Here is a 17,979-nt window from a genome sequence, read left to right as displayed (position 1 = left end):
TGCAATCTAAGCACAGGGATAAGCCAACTAAGAATATGTGAAAATATTTATGAATCTGAGAAATAGAAACTGTGGTACTCTAATGTTTTTGGTTTTATTTGGTGTTCATTTTTCTTATACAGAGGAAACAATTGTTGTTAGAACAATGTATAAATGCATGTAGAACTATAGAAGTGTTTCATGAAATTAAGAAATCTTATTTTCATTTGATGAATATATTTATATAAAAATCATATAAATTAAAAAATACTACTGATACATAAGGCACTATCAATAGATTAAAATAAACACCAGGGCTGGAGAGATGACTTAACAGTGAAGGCACTAGCCTGCAAGCCATATGACCCAGGTTCAATTCTCCAGGCCCCACATAAGCCAGATATACAAGGTGGCACATGTTTTGGGAGTTTGTTTGCAGGGTTTGGAGGCCCTGGTGTACCCGTTCTCTCTGTCTGCTTCTTTCTCTCTCTCTTACTCTTTAAAATAAATAAAAATTTAAAAAGTAAAATAAACATTATATATGTATAAGTTTTTTAGGGTGCTTGATTTCCACACAAAAATCATACAGCATTTTGCAGAGAAATGTTCAACATATGTTCCAGGTGGTGAATACTCTAAATGCATTAATTTGCACATTTTGCACAGCAAATGTATAGTGAAACATGAAACCGTACTTCAAATACCTACAATTCATTGCTGTGACTTAAAAATATTTTTTAAATTATTGAAGTATCCAGACATATAAAGGTAAACACAAATACAATTTTTTTTGAGGTAGGGTCTCACTCTAGCTCAGGCTGACCTGAAATTCACTAGGTACTCTCAGGATAGCCTTGATCTCATGGTGATCCTCCTACCTCTGCCTCCTGAATGCTGGGATTAAAGTTGTGTGCCACCACGTCCGGTCACATAAAAAAATTTTAAGATACTACTTAAAGAGAAAGTGTGTGTGTGTGTGTGTGTGTGTGTATTTATGATGAGTGAGAAAGGCCTTGTATGTGAATTAACTTCCTTACAGATTCCTTTACATCATTGTTTCTGAGACTGTAGATAAGAGGGTTCAGCATAGGGATGACCATGCTATAAAACACAGTGATAACCTTGACCAGGAGCAGGGAGCTTCTAGATTCGAAAACGCAGTAGAGAAGGAGAATCGTCCCATGGCAGAAGCAGATGGCAGTCAGATGGGGGGCACAGGTGGAGAAGGCTTTTCTGAGTGCTCCCTTTGTAGGAATCTTGATGACAGTCACAAAGATGACCACATAGGACACAATGATGATGATAAGGCTGCAGATCTCATTGAATGTACAAATGACTGTGCATACCAGCTGGCTGAGCGTGGTGTCAGAGCAGGCTGCAGAGAGGATGGCAGAGTGCTCACAGCAGAAGTGATTAATGAGGGTAGATCTACAGTATGACAGTGCTGAAAGAAAATAAGTGAGTGTGGAGGAACAAAGTCCACCCCACAGGTAAGTGCTAGCTATCAGGAGAGCACAGAACCTACGAGACATGGCAACTGTATACAACAATGGGTTACAGATAGCCACAAAGCGGTCATAGGCCATGGCAGCTAACATAAATGTTTGGGTAATGACACAAGTGCAACCAAAGAAAAACTCTGCTAGGCATCGTTTGGGGGAAATAGACCTGTCTTCTGTTATCAAGTAGTGTAACAGTTTTGGTGTAATTACAGTAGTGTAACAAAAGTCAACAAAAGACAAGTGGCTAAGGAAAAAGTACATGGGATTGTGGAGTTTGGGATTAATCCTGATGATCAAAATCATACCTAAGTTTTCAAGCACAGAAATGGTATAGATTGTCATAAACACCAGGAACAGTGGCACCTGCAAGTTTGGATATTCTGAGAATCCCAGGAAGACAAAGACAACTCCAGTACTCTGATTTCTGTTCTGCTGCATTTGGTTCCTGTGGAAGGAAAGATGAGCATTCAGCCTAAGTAGTTGCATACGGTGGCCAATATGATAGGAAAGCAGAACATTTTGATTCCTGTGGGGATGTATATTAACAGATGGCTTAAATAAACCTTTCATCATGACACAGTTTGTTTCTACCCATATATTTATTAGGAAAGTTAGGGAAAATGTCATTAATTCTTTTTCTTAGTGAAATTCATTCTCAGCAGCCATTTCCAATGCTACTTTTTAGGAATATCTTATATTTCAGGCTGCAGAAAATTCTCCATTCAGACATCTCAATCTTAAATAACTAACTTTACCAACAGTATTGACACTGAAGTTGTTCCCCATGATTCTATGTTGTGAACATGTATAAGGGATCTAGACTATTAGAAAACTCCCTTCTTAGAATATTAGAGGTTCTCTTGAATTTTGAAATAACTCTTCTCTTATTTCAGATGGTTTAGTAATTGACTATCAGAATTTATTTCTATATATCCGTCTGCTTACTTATCAATTTATATATCTCTGAGAAGGGAGATATATTGTCTTTCTATCAGTTAGAACATTAGAAAGCATAGTAAATGAGCAGAACTTATGTGATTTCTTGTATAAAGTAAGTACATACATGTAAAAGAATACAGAGTAACAAAATATAAACTTTTTCATTTTTTGTTTGATAAGCAAATTCCTAATATTGGTTATAAAAATGATAAACACAATGCAATCAACGCTCAACTTCACAACTAATTTTGAGAATCACAAATATATGATCTTACCATCTTCACACATGAATACTGGGAATAACATCAATCTAACTTATAATAAACAATAGTATATAGACTCTTCATAGTAAAGGGGCTTTCATAAGATCACTACTCTGTAGATATGTTACCACTGCTCATTCATTTATAAATACAAAATACATAGATCTATCAGTTTGCATCTTTTCTGTATCCCATATTGCTCTGATTGGTATATGAAATAATTTTTGTTCATTAATTGTTAATTAATTAATTAATTACTTCCAAGAACACAGAAAGAGAGAAAGAGAGAGGGACAGAGAGAAAGAATGAATATGGGTGTGGCAGGGCCTGTTGCTGCTGCAGATGATCTATAGACAGCTTTATTCAGTACTGGGGAATTGAACCAAGGCCAACAGGCTTTGCAAGCAATAGTTCTAAGTACCATAATTTAAATTGCTGTATTTGGGGAATCCTTTCTGGATAAGAAAAATTACATATAGAGCTTTATGTCTACAACAAGAACCATCAAACAAGATATGGTTAATTTTATCAGACATCAACAAAAGTGGGCATGCTTTGATATAAGTACCTCAACTAAAATAATTCAACTCTAGCTAGGTGTGGTGCTGCATACCTTTAACCCCAGTTTTCTGGAGGCAGAGGTAGAATGGTCACAGTGAGTTTGAGGCCACCCTGAGAATACAGAGTGAAAAAAGAAAAAAACTTTAACTCTCTAAATCAAGATCAATCAAACTGATTCTTGTGTTTTATTAATTACCTTGATTATTCATGTGTGTCATTTCCCATGCATGTTTCTTAAACTAAAGTTCACATCTTTGGAATTAAACCTGGTTTTGGTTCTGTTCAATGAGATTATGTAGACATGATTCAGTACTGAACATGACATCTTGCCCAAAATTTCATTTACAAGAGCAAATACTTGTCTAATGGTTATCATTTTACAATACTTAGATAGCTTACTGTTTTCTCCCAGTAGCAAATTTCTAGAAAATGGTTGCTAATTAATTTGGACTACCTTTAAACTCTTAACATCTGTTGTGTGCACTGGTCTATTCAAGTTAGAATATGACATTCAGAACAAAATATACTCTTAGTTATAGAAACATGTGTGTAATTAAATAAGAGGAAAAGGTAGTATTTGACTCACTGGTATGCTTACCCCTCTTCATTCTATGCCTTTTGTGGTAACTTAAGGAGATAAATGTGCACTATATTTTCAATAAAATGCAATAGTGCTTTTATAAGATTTTGGTGTTTGCTATGCTTATTCTCTACATATCAAGCCATATTTCTATTTTTGTACCCATCTGCACTTTCTGGTTTTTCTGTGCATGAAAACTTCATTAATTCACTCGAATAGTAAAATTTTTCATCATATAACTATGACTCAGATACCAAAAGCAGCATTGCTGACTAGCCAAGCCTTGTTGACAGGTCATTTGCAGAGTCTTTAGAATGTTAATGACATTTAGGAAAGACCTTTGACTTTGAACCAGGTCAGTATGAATTGAAGCTCTACTTCATTATTAAAATTTGACTCTGACAAGTTATTTAATTACTGAACCTTAACTAGTTGTATATACAAGTGCTGTCATCCTGTAAATATTATTAATCATTAGTATTATTACTGTCACTTTCTTAGTCCTTAAAATCTCTTTTCATCTCAACTTTGAAAGAAAGTTAAAGAAAAATTCAAGAGTTTATCAACAAGTCCTTCTGTCTGAAGTTCCACTCTCACACCCTTGTGCTCATCAAAATAGCAGTATGTGCTTTCAAACCCAGCATGAAACTTTTGTTAAATTTTAATTTAATTGAGAGCAACAGAAAGAGAGAGAGATAGGGAATGGGCTAGCCAGGACCTCCAGCCACTGCAAACGAATTCTAGATGCATGCGCCCCCTTGCAGCATGAAACTTTTGTTAAATTTTATTGAGGATGGTGCTAAAATGCTTGAACATTGACAAAAAGAATGTTTCATAAAGCATTTTTAATCTGAGCATTTCTAAAGACCAATAAATCTCCAATGTCATTGAAAATCCATAATATTCTATCCATTTACTCATCATTTTCAAACTTTCATAAAGAAAATACTTTCTTCACATATATCCTAAGCAGTAGTCATACCTCTGAACCAGCAAGCCACTCCAAAATATATTCCTCGACTCCTAATGCTTTCACTAAGGGATTTTGTCCGTCAAGAACATCAAAGTATTCCCTCAAATTTTAATCGGTATTATGTAGTTTTGAGAAATTGCATGCTATATTCTTTCAGAAACTTTTGGTGATTAATATTGGTTTCAAAGTTTCACTGTTTGCCAGCTATAAAAGTTGGAATACATATTTTATTAAGTACATGTATATAATATCTTCCTCTAAGAGACTGCTAAAAGTTAAAAATGGTTAATTGGTATTACTATACTATGCACCCAGGTTATTACACATTACTAAAGCAGACTAATAAATGCCAAAAATAAAGTGATAGCAAAATTATTTATGATGAAACAGAGTTCAGTACCTTGTATTGTTATTATCAGCTGAATGAGACTGGTATAACTGCCACTAGGCTCACAGAGCTTTTTCTCTACAAAAAATAGTGTATTTCTGGCTTCAGTACTTCCCACATGTGAATTATAATGTCATACAAAGATAAACTAATCACAGGACACCAGACGCCCTCTGAATTTATGTATCAATAGCATCTTTGAATAATTTAGTAAATTATTATGTTAAGTTTCAAAAATTTGACAACAAAGATTATTCAACTTAGGGATTGGCAGAGGGAACTTATTTAAAATATTTTCTGGTAAATGCACCAGCAGAGATTTTTTAAAATTACTATAACAAAACCATGTGATAAGCAAATAAAGCCTCTCAGTGTGGTAAAGATAATATACATATATCCTGCATTTATTTTTATTTCTATCTTCAGAGCCTTAGGGAATCAGACCCTAGAGATTCATGGTGGAGTGTTTACATTAGCTACAAACAAGACTAATGAAGAAAATTATTTCCTGTTAATTAAAAATATAATTAATATAAATCACTAAAACTTATTAGAACTTGGCAAGATTGGTCCCCTATTAGGAAAGTACAAACATTCTATAGCAATCAAGTGACTGATTTAAAGCACTATATGTTCATGGTGGGTGAAATGTATAAACAACTATGTCCAGCTGTTTCAAAAGAAGCAGGCTAAACACACAAGAGATGGCATGGGGAGGGTCATCAGACCCCCCCCCTCTGAGATTTAGGCACACCTGTCCCATGTGTATCCAATAATGCACAAGTTCTTATGACCTCAGGGGGAGATGGAGTAGATAGAGAAGAAAAGACCTAGGGAAAATGAGCTCCACTGGCATTGTTTCTCTGGAGCCTCCATGCTCTGTAAGTGAACCCTCACTCCAAGACTGAGGGAGGAGCATCTGCAGCGGTAATCATGATACACTGCACTCCACTGAGGTGGTGTCTATGGAGTCTCCATGCTCTATAAGTAAGCCCTCACCCTTAGGCTGAGGGAGGATCATCCCCATGGAAACCCAGTAAGCTCCACTGAAGTGCTACTCCGTGGTCTCATACTCATGGACAGGGTCCAAGAGCTTCTGGAAACAGCCACAGGGAAGTTGTCATTCAGGGTTGAATAAGACTGCTCATCCTTCACCTGTTAATATTAATTCTGGGCCCCTAATGCTCTGTCAGTAATCCCTCATCATGAGACTGAGGGAGGATCATCCAAGGAGTAATTTTGACATAGAAACTTCCATCTAACTGGCTATGCTGGGGGGGGGGGGCAGGCATTCTTAGAAGTAACCTTCTCTTTATGCTTTGTAAGTAATTACCCAATAAGCTCAGTGGTTCATACAACTAGTACTGGTATAATCATTCTTTGGTCTGCCATCTGAGACATATTTGGGGTGAAGACTTGTGTCCGCATCACCCCAATAGAAAAGTTTCCAATGATAGTGTGAAATATGACACTTGTGGTGTTTGATTCAGGGGTCCCACATAAGCTTAGGTATTTTGAATGCTAGGTACTCAGGTGATGAATATTTGGGAATTAACACCTCTTGCAGGCAGTGTATTGTAGGCATATAAAGAAATATCTGAGCCCAAAGTGCTGCCTTTTCAGCGCCAATTGTATGAGAGATTATAACCTTTGAGGGTGGGCCAGCAGAGCTTCCTTGGGACAGCAGAAAGAATGCAGTGTTTTGAGGTACCTGGTGTTTAGGGTGTGTCCTGTTCTTTAAAGTTTGCTTTACTCCCCCATGGATGAACAAGTTGGCACCCCATCTAGTATTATGGATTATAACAATTCAGGAATGAGAGGATCATTAAATTTGCAACATGATCTTGTGTTTGAAATGGTTATGGGCAGTGTGACGCAGGTTTGCTGGATGCCTGCATGAAGACCCAATGGAGCTGTTAGGATGGACTGTGGGTTGAAGTGGAGACCCAGTGGATATGCTGGGACTACAAGATGGCTACTAAGGAGAGCTGCTAGCCCTGGGTGAAGTTTTCAAGGACAATGAGTAGTCTAGCTGGAGGGGCAGAATTGGGACTCCAGAGACTTGTCAGTGGTTAGAATTATCAATCTTGGAGATTTGGTACTGACTAGTGTTGTTGGACATGGAGCTACAGAGTTTTATGTTTGCCCAGTTTAAATATTTTATTGGCTGAATATTTCTTTGCTATGCCCAATGCTATGTTTTGCAGTGTGAGTGTTTATTCTGTGCCCTTGTGGGTTTTTGGTGGGGAGGGGCAGGGGTAATGTTATTATGGCTCAGTTAAAATTCATTGGATTATGGGGATGTTTGATCACCAATGGGATTGTTAAAAAGAAAACTGTGGGGACTTTAAAGTTGGACTGAATGCTTTGCATTTGACAGCATGGATGGTTAACGGTTTATGACAGCCATGGGCATAATGTGATGGTTTGATTGAGATGTCCCCCATAAAGTTAACTTTTGTAAATGCTAGGTTCCCAGCTGATGGAGATTTCAGAATTAACACCTCCTTGAGGCAGTCTATTGTTGGAGGCATGCTTATGGGTGTAATAGCCAGTTTCCCCATGCCAGAGTCTGGCGCACTCATTTATTGCTATTGTCCCCCTGATGATGGCTAGGAGGTGATGTGTACCTTCTGCTCATGCTGTAATTTTCCCCACCATCATGGAGTTTCTCCTCAAATCTGTAGATCAAAATAAACCTGTTTTTTCCCCAAGCTGCTCTTGGTCAAGTGATTTCTCCCAGCAATATGATCCTGAGTATAATAATACTTCTAAGATCACAAAAACTAAATTACATGTTGTTCTTTGTAACATTTTTTATTTATAAACACTGTGTGTAGTATGACTTATACCTTTCATTTGACATTTATCCTTATGTTTTATGTAAAGGTAGAAGTTACTTTGCATATATTTCTTTTTTAGACAATTGATAGTTTTGTTGAATAAATTCAACACTTCTTGGTTTCTTGTTACTTTTACGACAGAAACTTAATTGGAACTCTGGAACCTAATAATTAATTTCTAAATCCCAACATTAGTAAAAGAAGAGTTATCTGAACTAAAAAGGAAACAAAATGTTAACAATATTTTATATATAAAATAGTTGTAATCAGGTGTGGTGACACATGCCTTTAATCTCAGTACTTGGGAGATATAGGTAAGAGGATCACTATGAGTTTGAGGCCAGTCTGGGTATACAGAGTGAATCCCAAGTCAGCCTAGGCCAGAGTGAAATCCTCCCTCAACAAACAAACAAACAAACAAACCAAAAACAAAACAAAAACCCCCAGCAACAATATAAAACTAACTTAGTAACTAAATAATACAAGTAAATATTAGGGTTTTGGTGGGCGTGGTGGTGCATGACTTTAATCCCAGCACTTGGGAGGCAGAGGCAGGCAGATCACATTTAGTTTGAATCCACCCTGAGACTACATAGTGAATTCCAGGTCAGCCTGAACTAGCATGAGGCCCTCCTTTGATAAAACAACAAAAACACAACAAACAAAAATGTCAGGGTCTTTGAAAGAATAAACAAAATCTCAAAACTTTTAATTTAACTAACAAAAGAATAATTACAAAAGATAGAAGTAAATAAAATTAGTTATGAAAAATGAGATGCTATAATTTATGAAAATTAAAAGGACAATTAAGAATTACTTTTTACCACTGCATTCAAACAAATTGGAAAATCTGATAGAAATAAAAAAAAAACTGTCTGGTCAAATTTGAAACAAGAGTATTTATAAACATACATGTCAATAACTAAGGTGTTATCAAAGTATCAGGACTTCCAGGAAGTATGGCAGCACAGAAGTTGCACGCATCCAGCCTAGGGAGGGATTTGAGCAAAATCACACCAAAATACACTCTTTGCCTAAAAAGTGAAGGTGCATAAGTTTCTACTGGCCACAGCAGAAAAGCAGGAGAGACTAAGATCTATCAGAAAGGAGGAAATCAGCCAGAATCCCACTGAGGACCTTGGAGACCTGGACCTGGATGCAATCTGTGTGGACCCACGTGGAGCAGAGACCAAACAAGGGTCTTTTCCAACCTCATCAACCTCCTTTAAAGGAGGAGAGACAGCGGGACACAACCAGGACCAGCTGAGCACTTCTAGTACAACTTCAGGCTTCTTGCACTGTCTCATCCCCCAACCGACAGAACCATGACCCTCTGGACCCAGCAGCAGGGCATCCAGCATCCAGCTGATCAGAGCTCCAAATTCAAGCACAATAGAGAAGGATCGAGGTGGGCACACAGCCTTCCTGAGATTGGAAGGCACCCAAAAGGCAACAAGGTTGAATGACAAAAACCCAGGTACATAGGCCTGCAGTGGAAGTGCTATTCTGTCTTTCTATGTCAGGGCAGGATATGGATTACATATACTTGTTTGACTTTAACATTCTAAATTAAACTGTATCTGGGGGTGGATTATTGCTTCCTATAATGATTTCACATTCATAGAACTTTTGTCTTTTTCTCCCGCGATTATCAGGGGCAGGGTCTGACTCAGACCCAGGCTGACCTGGAACCCTTTTCAGAACACAAATCCCAACCTCCCAGCTGACAGGGTCAAGGGGGTACAGCAACACACACCCTTAGGGATTGTGGCTTTATGAGGTTATCTGTTTGTTTACATCCCCGTAGTTGCATACTCTTTTTATTGAACGTGTATATTGCTCAGTTGAATTTTAGACTTTGCCAGTAAATTGTTCCACCTAGCCCACTAGAATACTTGAATAAGAGGGAAACTCAACACCTAGGATTAGTTCTGTGGTTGGATCAGAGTACAAGAGCTACCCTTAGCACCTTTAACTCCTACTTTGAAGGTACATAAAGTTGAGTATCCAAATCTAAAAGCTCCATAGATTATTAGAAAATCTAAGCATCAAATCAACATAGGATGCAAAACTTGCAACATTATAATACAAGGAATATAAAACATCAAGAAAATACAATCCTATTCAAAATTATAAATCAATCAAAAATGCCCTCCAATGAACTGTTTTAGATAAAATGCCTGATATAGCTTTCAAAAAATGTTATTATTTGTACTCAAATAAATCAAAGAAGAAATCAAAGTAATCAAAGAAGAAAACAAAGGAATTAAGGAAGAAAAGGAACTCTTGAAGGAATTAACAGGAAGAGAGAACAGGAAACCAGCTTAATGAAATAAAGAGGTCATTCAAATACATAAGGAAATGGAAATTCTGAGGGGAAAAAAAAAAAACAGGCAGAAATACTAGCACTGAAAAACACAGTCAAAGCCGGGCGTGGTGGCACACGCCTTTAATCCCAGCACTCGGGAGGCAGAGGTAGGAGGATCGCCATGAGTTCAAGGCCAACCTGAGACTACAGAGTTAATTCCAGGTCAGCCTGGACCAGAGTGAGACCCTACCTCGAAAAACAAAAAAAAAAAACAAAAAACAACAACAAAACAAAACAAAACACAGTCAGTCAAATAAAAAAACTGTGTGGAAAGTTTCATCAGTAGAATGGATAAAGGAGAGGTAGAATATATAAACTAGAAGAGCAGGTGGTAAATCTAACACAGTCCAACAAAGTGAAAGGCAAGATAATAGAAAGGTATGAATGGGCATTTCAAGAGATCTGGGGCACTATTGAAAGATCAAATGCAAAAATTCAGTGTATAATAGAAGGATGAGAATATCAATCCAGAGGCTTAGTAGGCATTTTCAAGAAATCAAAGAAAAATTCCCCAAATCCTGAAAGTAAAGCTCATGAAGACAAAAGAAGTTTTTAGAACACTAAACAGACAAAACTTGGAAAGAACCTCTCTTCACCATGTTATAACTAGCAAACGAAAGAAAATATATTGAAAGCAGTTAGAGAGAAAAGGCAAGTCATCCATAAAGGCAAGCCCATCAGGATCACAGCAGATTATTCAACACAAATTTCGAAGCCAGAAGTGCTTGGAATGATGTATTCCAAGTTCAGAAGGATAACAACTGTCAAACAAGAATACTGTATTCTACAAAGCTATCTGTCTAAACTGATGGAGAAATAAGTAAGTTCCAGAACAAACAGGATGAAAGAATTTATGGCAGTAAGCCATTTCTACAGAAAATACCTGAAGGAATCTACATTGAAGACAAAGCCAAGCACATACATAAAGAAACATGAAAAAATAAATCATACTCAAATAGCTGTTAAAATAAAAGAATAAAGGGAAAAAGTAAATACTATGAAACAAGAAGAGTGGTAAGAATAAACACATATCTTTCAATATTAACTCTTAATATCAATGGCCTTAATGCCCCAACAAAAATCACAGGCCTGCAGACTGGATTAAAAGGCAGGATCCTGCTATTTGTTGCCTCCAAGAAAGTCATTTCTCAATAAAAGATAGATACTGTCTTAGGGTGAAAGGATAGAAAATGGTATTTCAAGCAAATAGGCCTTGGAAATAAGCAGGGGTTGTTATCCTAATATCTGACAGGACAGATTTCAAACCAACATTAGTGAGGAAAGATAAAGAAGGTCACTTTATACAGATTAAAGGAACACTCCAACAGGAGGACATTATAATTCTAAACATATATACACCTAACATGGGGGTTCCCAATTTCATCCATCAAATACTATTAAACTTAAGGTCACATATAACACCAAGCCTAATTGTAGTAGGTGACTTCAATATCCCACTCTCATCAATTGACAGGTCATCCTGGCAAAAAATAAATGGAGAGACATCTGGATTAAATGATGTCATAGAACTTATAGATATCTATAGAACATTCCATACAAAGGCTGCATAATATACATTTTTTTTTCTCAGTAGCACATGGAACATTCTCCAAAATAGAGCATGTATTAGGACACAATGAAAACCTTAACAAATACAGGAAAACTAAATAATCCTTTGTACTCTATTTAACCACAATGGGATTAAACTATAAATCATCATCAACAACAACAACAACAAACTACAGAGCATACCAAAATTCATGGATACTAAACAGTACACTATTGAATGATGAATGTGTCATTGAAGAAATCTAAAAGGAAATCAATAAATTCATAGAATCAAGTGATGATGAAAGTCCAACATATCAAAACCTTCGGGACACAATGAAGGCAGACCTGAGGGAAATGTATAGCTTTAAGTGCCTATATTAAGAAAGTAGACAGTTCAGAAGTAAACAGTTTACTGCTTCACATTAAGGTCTCAGAGAAAAAGAACAAAGGAAACCAAAAATCAGTAGAGGGGAAGAAATAATAAAGATTTAAGCAGAAATTAATGAAGAGAAATCAAAATAAAACAAACAAATCCAAAGAATCAATGAAACAGATAGTTGGTTCTTTGAAAGGGTAAACAAGATTGATAAACCCTTAGCAAATCTGACCAGAAGAAAGAGGGAAGAGACAAAAAATTAATAAAATCAGAGCTGAAAAAGGCACCATTACAAAACCATTACAACAGATAACAAAGAAATTCAGAAAATCATAAGGACATGCTTTAAGAATATATGAGGGTCTACATCTGAAAATCTGAGAGGAATGGATGATTTCCTTGATTCATATGACATGCAAAAATTAAATCAAGATGAAATAAACCATTTAAATAGACCTATACCAATTATGGAGATCCAAGCAGTTATAGCACTCCTAGGCATATATTCTAATGACTCTTCTCACTACCTTAGAGATACTTGCACAGCCATGTTTATTGCTGCTCTATTTACAATAGCTAGGAATGGAACCAGCCTAGATGTTCCTCAACAGGTGAATGAATAATAAAGGTGTGGAACATTTACACAATGGAGTGCTATTCAATGGTAAAGAAAAACTTAATTATGAAATTTTCAGGGGAAATGAGTGGATCTGTATAGGATTAAACTAAATGAGGTAACCCAGAAAGTCAAATGTCCCATTATCTCTCTCATATGTAGTTCCTAGCTTCAAATGTTTAGATTTGTACATGAGCTGGAACCAAAAATCAACAGCAGAGGCCCATAAGCTAGAAAAAGGCTGTAAGGGAGGGAGAAAGGTGAAGAACTTTAGGGGATGGTATTGTATATATGTAAGTAGAAGAACAGATTACAGGTTGTGGAATGGTATAAGTCAGGCCAGGGAAAGAAATTAAGTAAGAGAAGAGTGGGCAAAGGATCAATCAAAGTTTAATATAATCTGAATAAAACATATGAAAGCCTACTTTTTAAGATAATGGCACATCTAGAAGCCATGGATTTCTACTAGAAAATTTCCAGTGCCAGGGATGGGTTACCTTCTAGTGAGTTGTTGGACAGGGAGGTCCCTGTTGCTTATAAAGCATTACAGGCTATTGCCAAGGCCCTTGGTTTCTCATGAGTAAGAGATGATAAGGCTCTATTGCTGAAACTCTACATGCCTGGGCAGCAAGGTCCCTGAGAAATCAAGCTGGTTCTAATATGAAAACCTTCTCCCTATAGACCAGCCGACTGAAATCTGGGAAAAGCTGCACTGTATATACCCCCTGGGAGACAAAGTCATAATCAGTGAAAACAGTGGACCCTGGAAGCCTCAAGTTTGGCCAGACAGGCCAAATGACAGAACGAGTGCTATAGTGGCATGTCTTCTCTGGGGGAAACTAACTACTCTTTAATTGGACTGAAGGTCTGCTGTATTGGAGGGAATACATGCTTGGTACTGAAAACCTAATCAAAAGCCTATGGCAGGGGAGCTCATGATCTTTAGGGGCATAAAGCCTGCTCTTGTCTGGCTAAATGCATATATTAAGCTCACCAAGCTGCCCTGTAAGCACTATACTTAGTGTTCATATTCATATATTAATGCTACTCTCACTTTTGATTAGAGATGCTTCTCTTGTCCAATGGCAGTGACCATTAAGATGACCCAAAAGTCAACATAGTGTTGAGAAGAAGTGAGGAGGAGTGTCCAGCACTGAAGCATCTTTATCACACCCTCTAAAGGGCCCACTGTGTAAGTGGTGGAGGAAAGAATGTAAGAGACAAAGGAAAGGTACCACTCCTTACAATGCCACTGTCCAGATAGAAATTGGCCTTGATATTCATGACCTCACAGTGTCTAGCGGTACCTACACCTGACCCTCATCAAAGGAGAAAAAGATGATCACATCAAAATAAAAGAGGCACTAATGGTGAGAGGGAAGGGATATGATGGAAAGTAGAGTTGTGAAGGGGAACACGGGCAGGGGGGAATGATCATGGTTTATTGTCTGTAAGTATAGATGTTGTTAATAACTTTTTAAAAATATAAAAAAATAGAGTATGAAATACCTGTATTCTAATTAAAAAGAGGGGTTGTAGAGGTTATTCAGCAGTCAAAGGCACTGGCTTGCAAAGTATGATGAACAGGGTTCGATTCTTTTGTACCCACATAAAGACAGATGCACAAAGAGACACATTTGTCTGGAGTTTGCAGAAACAAGAGGCTTTGGCATATGCAACTCTCTCTCTTTTTCATAAGTAATATATGGAATATTTTAAAAAGATAAAAAGAGGTTTGTTTATTTATTTTTATTTCACTTAATCTTTTGAGGGAGAAAGAATTGGTGCCCCAGAACTCTAACCACTGAAAATAAACTCCAGATGCACATGCCACATTTGCATCTGGCTTATGGAGGTACTGGGGAATCATACCTTGGTCCTTAGGCTTTGCAGGCAAGCACCTAACCTCTAAGTCATCTCTGCGGCCCTGGGAGGGGCTTATAGTCATTGTATATTGTCAATATGTGAGATGGTTGTCACCTAATGTTATAAATAATGATGTTTTTACAGCAGAAGAAAATTACACCTAACAAATACAATGTAAAATGTGCCACAAATTACTGGCAAATAAAAATAACAAATTACAGGGCTGGAGAGATAGCTTAGTGGCTAAGCACTTGCCTATGAATCCTAAGGACCCTGATTCAAGGCTTGATTCCCCAGGACCCACGTTAGCCAGATGCACAAGAGGCGTACGTGTCTGGAGTTTGTTTGCAGTGGTTGGAGGCCCTGTCACGCCCATTCTGTCTGTCTGTCTGTCTGTCTGTCTGTCTGTCTGTCTCTCTCTCTCTCTCTCTCTCTGCCTCTTTCTATCTGTCACTCTCAAATAAAAATAAATAAAAATGAACAAAAAATAAAATAACAAGTTACAAAAAAAATCACAGTCAATAATCAAGTTGGTATCAGTCTAAGGATGGGAGGCCAGTTCAACATGCACAAATGAGTAAGTATTTGATAAAAGTGAAACAAAGTATAAATTCATGTTATTATCTCAATAAGGGCAAAGGAGTATTTATAAAATTAAACTTTCTTTCATAATAAAGGCCCTAAATTAATTAGGATCAGAAAGATCATATCTCAACAAAATGAAGGCTTCGTGAGACCGACTACAGTTGACATCTTACCGAATAGGGAAAAACTAGAGTCTGTGCTTCCAAGATCACATGCTAGACAACAGTGTCCCTTCTCACCATTGTCTTCGGTATATTACTGCATGGTTTAATCAGAGAAAATAGAACATATTTACATGAAAAAGAAGAAAGGTAATTATTACTTCTTTGTGATGGTATGTTTCTAGACATGGAAAAAGAATATCAGAACTTATAAAGACACTCAGTATATTAACAACATACACAATCAACATGAAATCAGTAGCTTCTATTGGTCAAAGTACTCTGAGAAAGAAATTATGCAAACCGTAATTTGCAGTAACCAACAATGATAAAAATTCCAAGGAACAGACTTAAGTAAGCAAGTGAAAAGCCCATACAGCAAAAACTACCCAGTGGTGAGTGAAATTGAAGAATGTAATGAAATATTGAAAGGTTTATATTTTCAAATATAGGAAAATTTAACACTGTACAATTAAAAGAGATCTGCTGATTCAATGTGGGCCCAGCAAGATGTTATGGACTTTCTTATATCACATACAAATCTGTCTGCAAATACACATGGAGATATAAAATACTCTTTAAAAATTTTTTTTTCATTTTTATTTATTTAAGAGTGACGGAGGGGGGGGATGGGCGCACCAGGGCTTCCAGCCACTGCAAATGAACTCTAGACACGTGTGCCCCCTTGTGCATATGGCTAATGTGGGTCCTGGGGAATCAAGCCTCGAACCTGGGTCCTTAGGCTTCATTGGCAAGAGCTTAATGGCTAAGCCATCTGGCCAGCACTAAAATACTCTTAATAGCTAAAGCAAGCTTCACCAAAAAGCAATGCTAAAGGCATATGAACAGAATAGCATAGTCTTGGCATATAAAACATACATGCAGACCAGGGGGCTCAAAATATAAAGAGTGCTGCAGAACTTCTTAGTATATATCCAAAGAAGTGATGTCAGCACAACCATTTGCTAACTGAAGCCTTGACACACCACTGATTCATAACCATGTTGCCAGAAACAAACATTGGAATAAGGGCAGCTTATTCAAAACAATGCTGGGAAAACTACATATTCACAGGCAGAAGGTGGCTGAAGTTGGACATGCAGGTCACAGAGATGATGTCACTATTCAAGTTATAGCTGAACTTGATGTAAATGGATCCAATAACTTAACATTCAATTAAAAATTGGAAACAGGGCTGGAGAGATGGCTTAGCGGTTAAACAATTGCCTGCAAAGCCAAAGGACCCCAGTTCGAGGCTCAATTCCCCAGGACCCACCTTAGCCAGATGCACAAGGGGGAGCAGTTTGCAGTGGATGAAGGCCCTGGCACGTCCATTCTCTCTCTATCTGCCTCCTTCGCTCTCTCTCTCTTTCTGTTGCTCTCAAATAAATAAATAAAAAACTGAACAAAAAATCTGAAACAGCTATAGGCAAGCAGTAGAAACACTTCAATATATGTACACATGCAATACCTTTATGGAAAGGACCCCAAGACACAGGAATGGTACTTATGGTAAGAGAGTTACATATGAGTTACTGTCTTTAGCACAGCAATGGACAGTGACAAGCAGACTGCCCAACGGAAGAAAATATTTGCCAGCTGCTCGTTTAATAGAAGGTTAATATCAATATATTTAAAAACTTCTAATTATAGCAATAAAAATCATGTAGCCAAATTTTATAATGGGCAAGTGATACACATGAACGTCTGAAAACAGCAATATATGGCACAGATCCTTCACTGACAATTAGGGAAATGAAAATGGACATTTTATTGCGATTCTATCTTATAGCACTTAGAATGTCTATCATAAAAATAAATAAATGCTAGAAATGTTGCAGATTTTGGGATTTAGGAGGGATCTCCCAAATTTGTGAACTCATAATTTGGGTTCTTAACCTATTTTTTATTAGTTATGTACACAGTGTATACAGTCTTGTTGATACCACTGTTAGACTCCTCCCTGTCCTCCTCTCTCCACATGGACCTTGCTCTTTGGGGAATATGGGTCCTGAGTTATGGGGTTAGCCATCAGTTATGGGTAAGAAATAGTGTCTCTGTGCATAATAACCAAAAGTGTGGCTCTAACATTCTTTCTGCCCCCTCTTCTTAAATTTCCTTAAGCAATGTTGGGTGCGTTTTTAACAAAGAATTTATATAATAGACTCAGGAGGATAAATTATGAGTTATTGATTTTATTTATGGAAAATTCATAACTTATGAGATTTATTTAGTGGAAACTGATATCTAGCAAAAAAAATCAAGGGCAGTTACATACAAGCGAGTGCACATGTATACACACACACACACACACACACACACACACACACACACACACACACACGGAAACTAGGACATAGAGACGCTTTCAAATTACAGACCAGAGAGGATTAAGTTACAAGGCTGGAGATACAGCCAACCAGTTAAG

At 37.2% G+C, this 17,979-nt stretch overlaps 1 protein-coding gene across 1 annotated transcript; it reads right to left on the bottom strand.

Moving 5' to 3' along the window:
* Nucleotides 1-971: 971 nt before the first annotated feature.
* Nucleotides 972-1,946, bottom strand: LOC101600471 (olfactory receptor 5D13-like). Its single transcript, XM_004667655.3, has one exon. It carries the CDS (start codon nt 1,917-1,919, stop codon nt 972-974), a length of 948 nt encoding a protein of 315 aa, XP_004667712.2. The 5' UTR covers nt 1,920-1,946.
* Between the last annotated feature and the right edge of the window lie 16,033 nt (nt 1,947-17,979).

This window comes from Jaculus jaculus, chromosome 1 (assembly GCF_020740685.1).
Source record: "Jaculus jaculus isolate mJacJac1 chromosome 1, mJacJac1.mat.Y.cur, whole genome shotgun sequence".
Taxonomy (NCBI): Eukaryota; Metazoa; Chordata; class Mammalia; order Rodentia; family Dipodidae; genus Jaculus; species Jaculus jaculus.
Note: the sequence above shows the minus strand (reverse complement) of the source record. Positions and strands in the feature narration are given on the sequence as shown.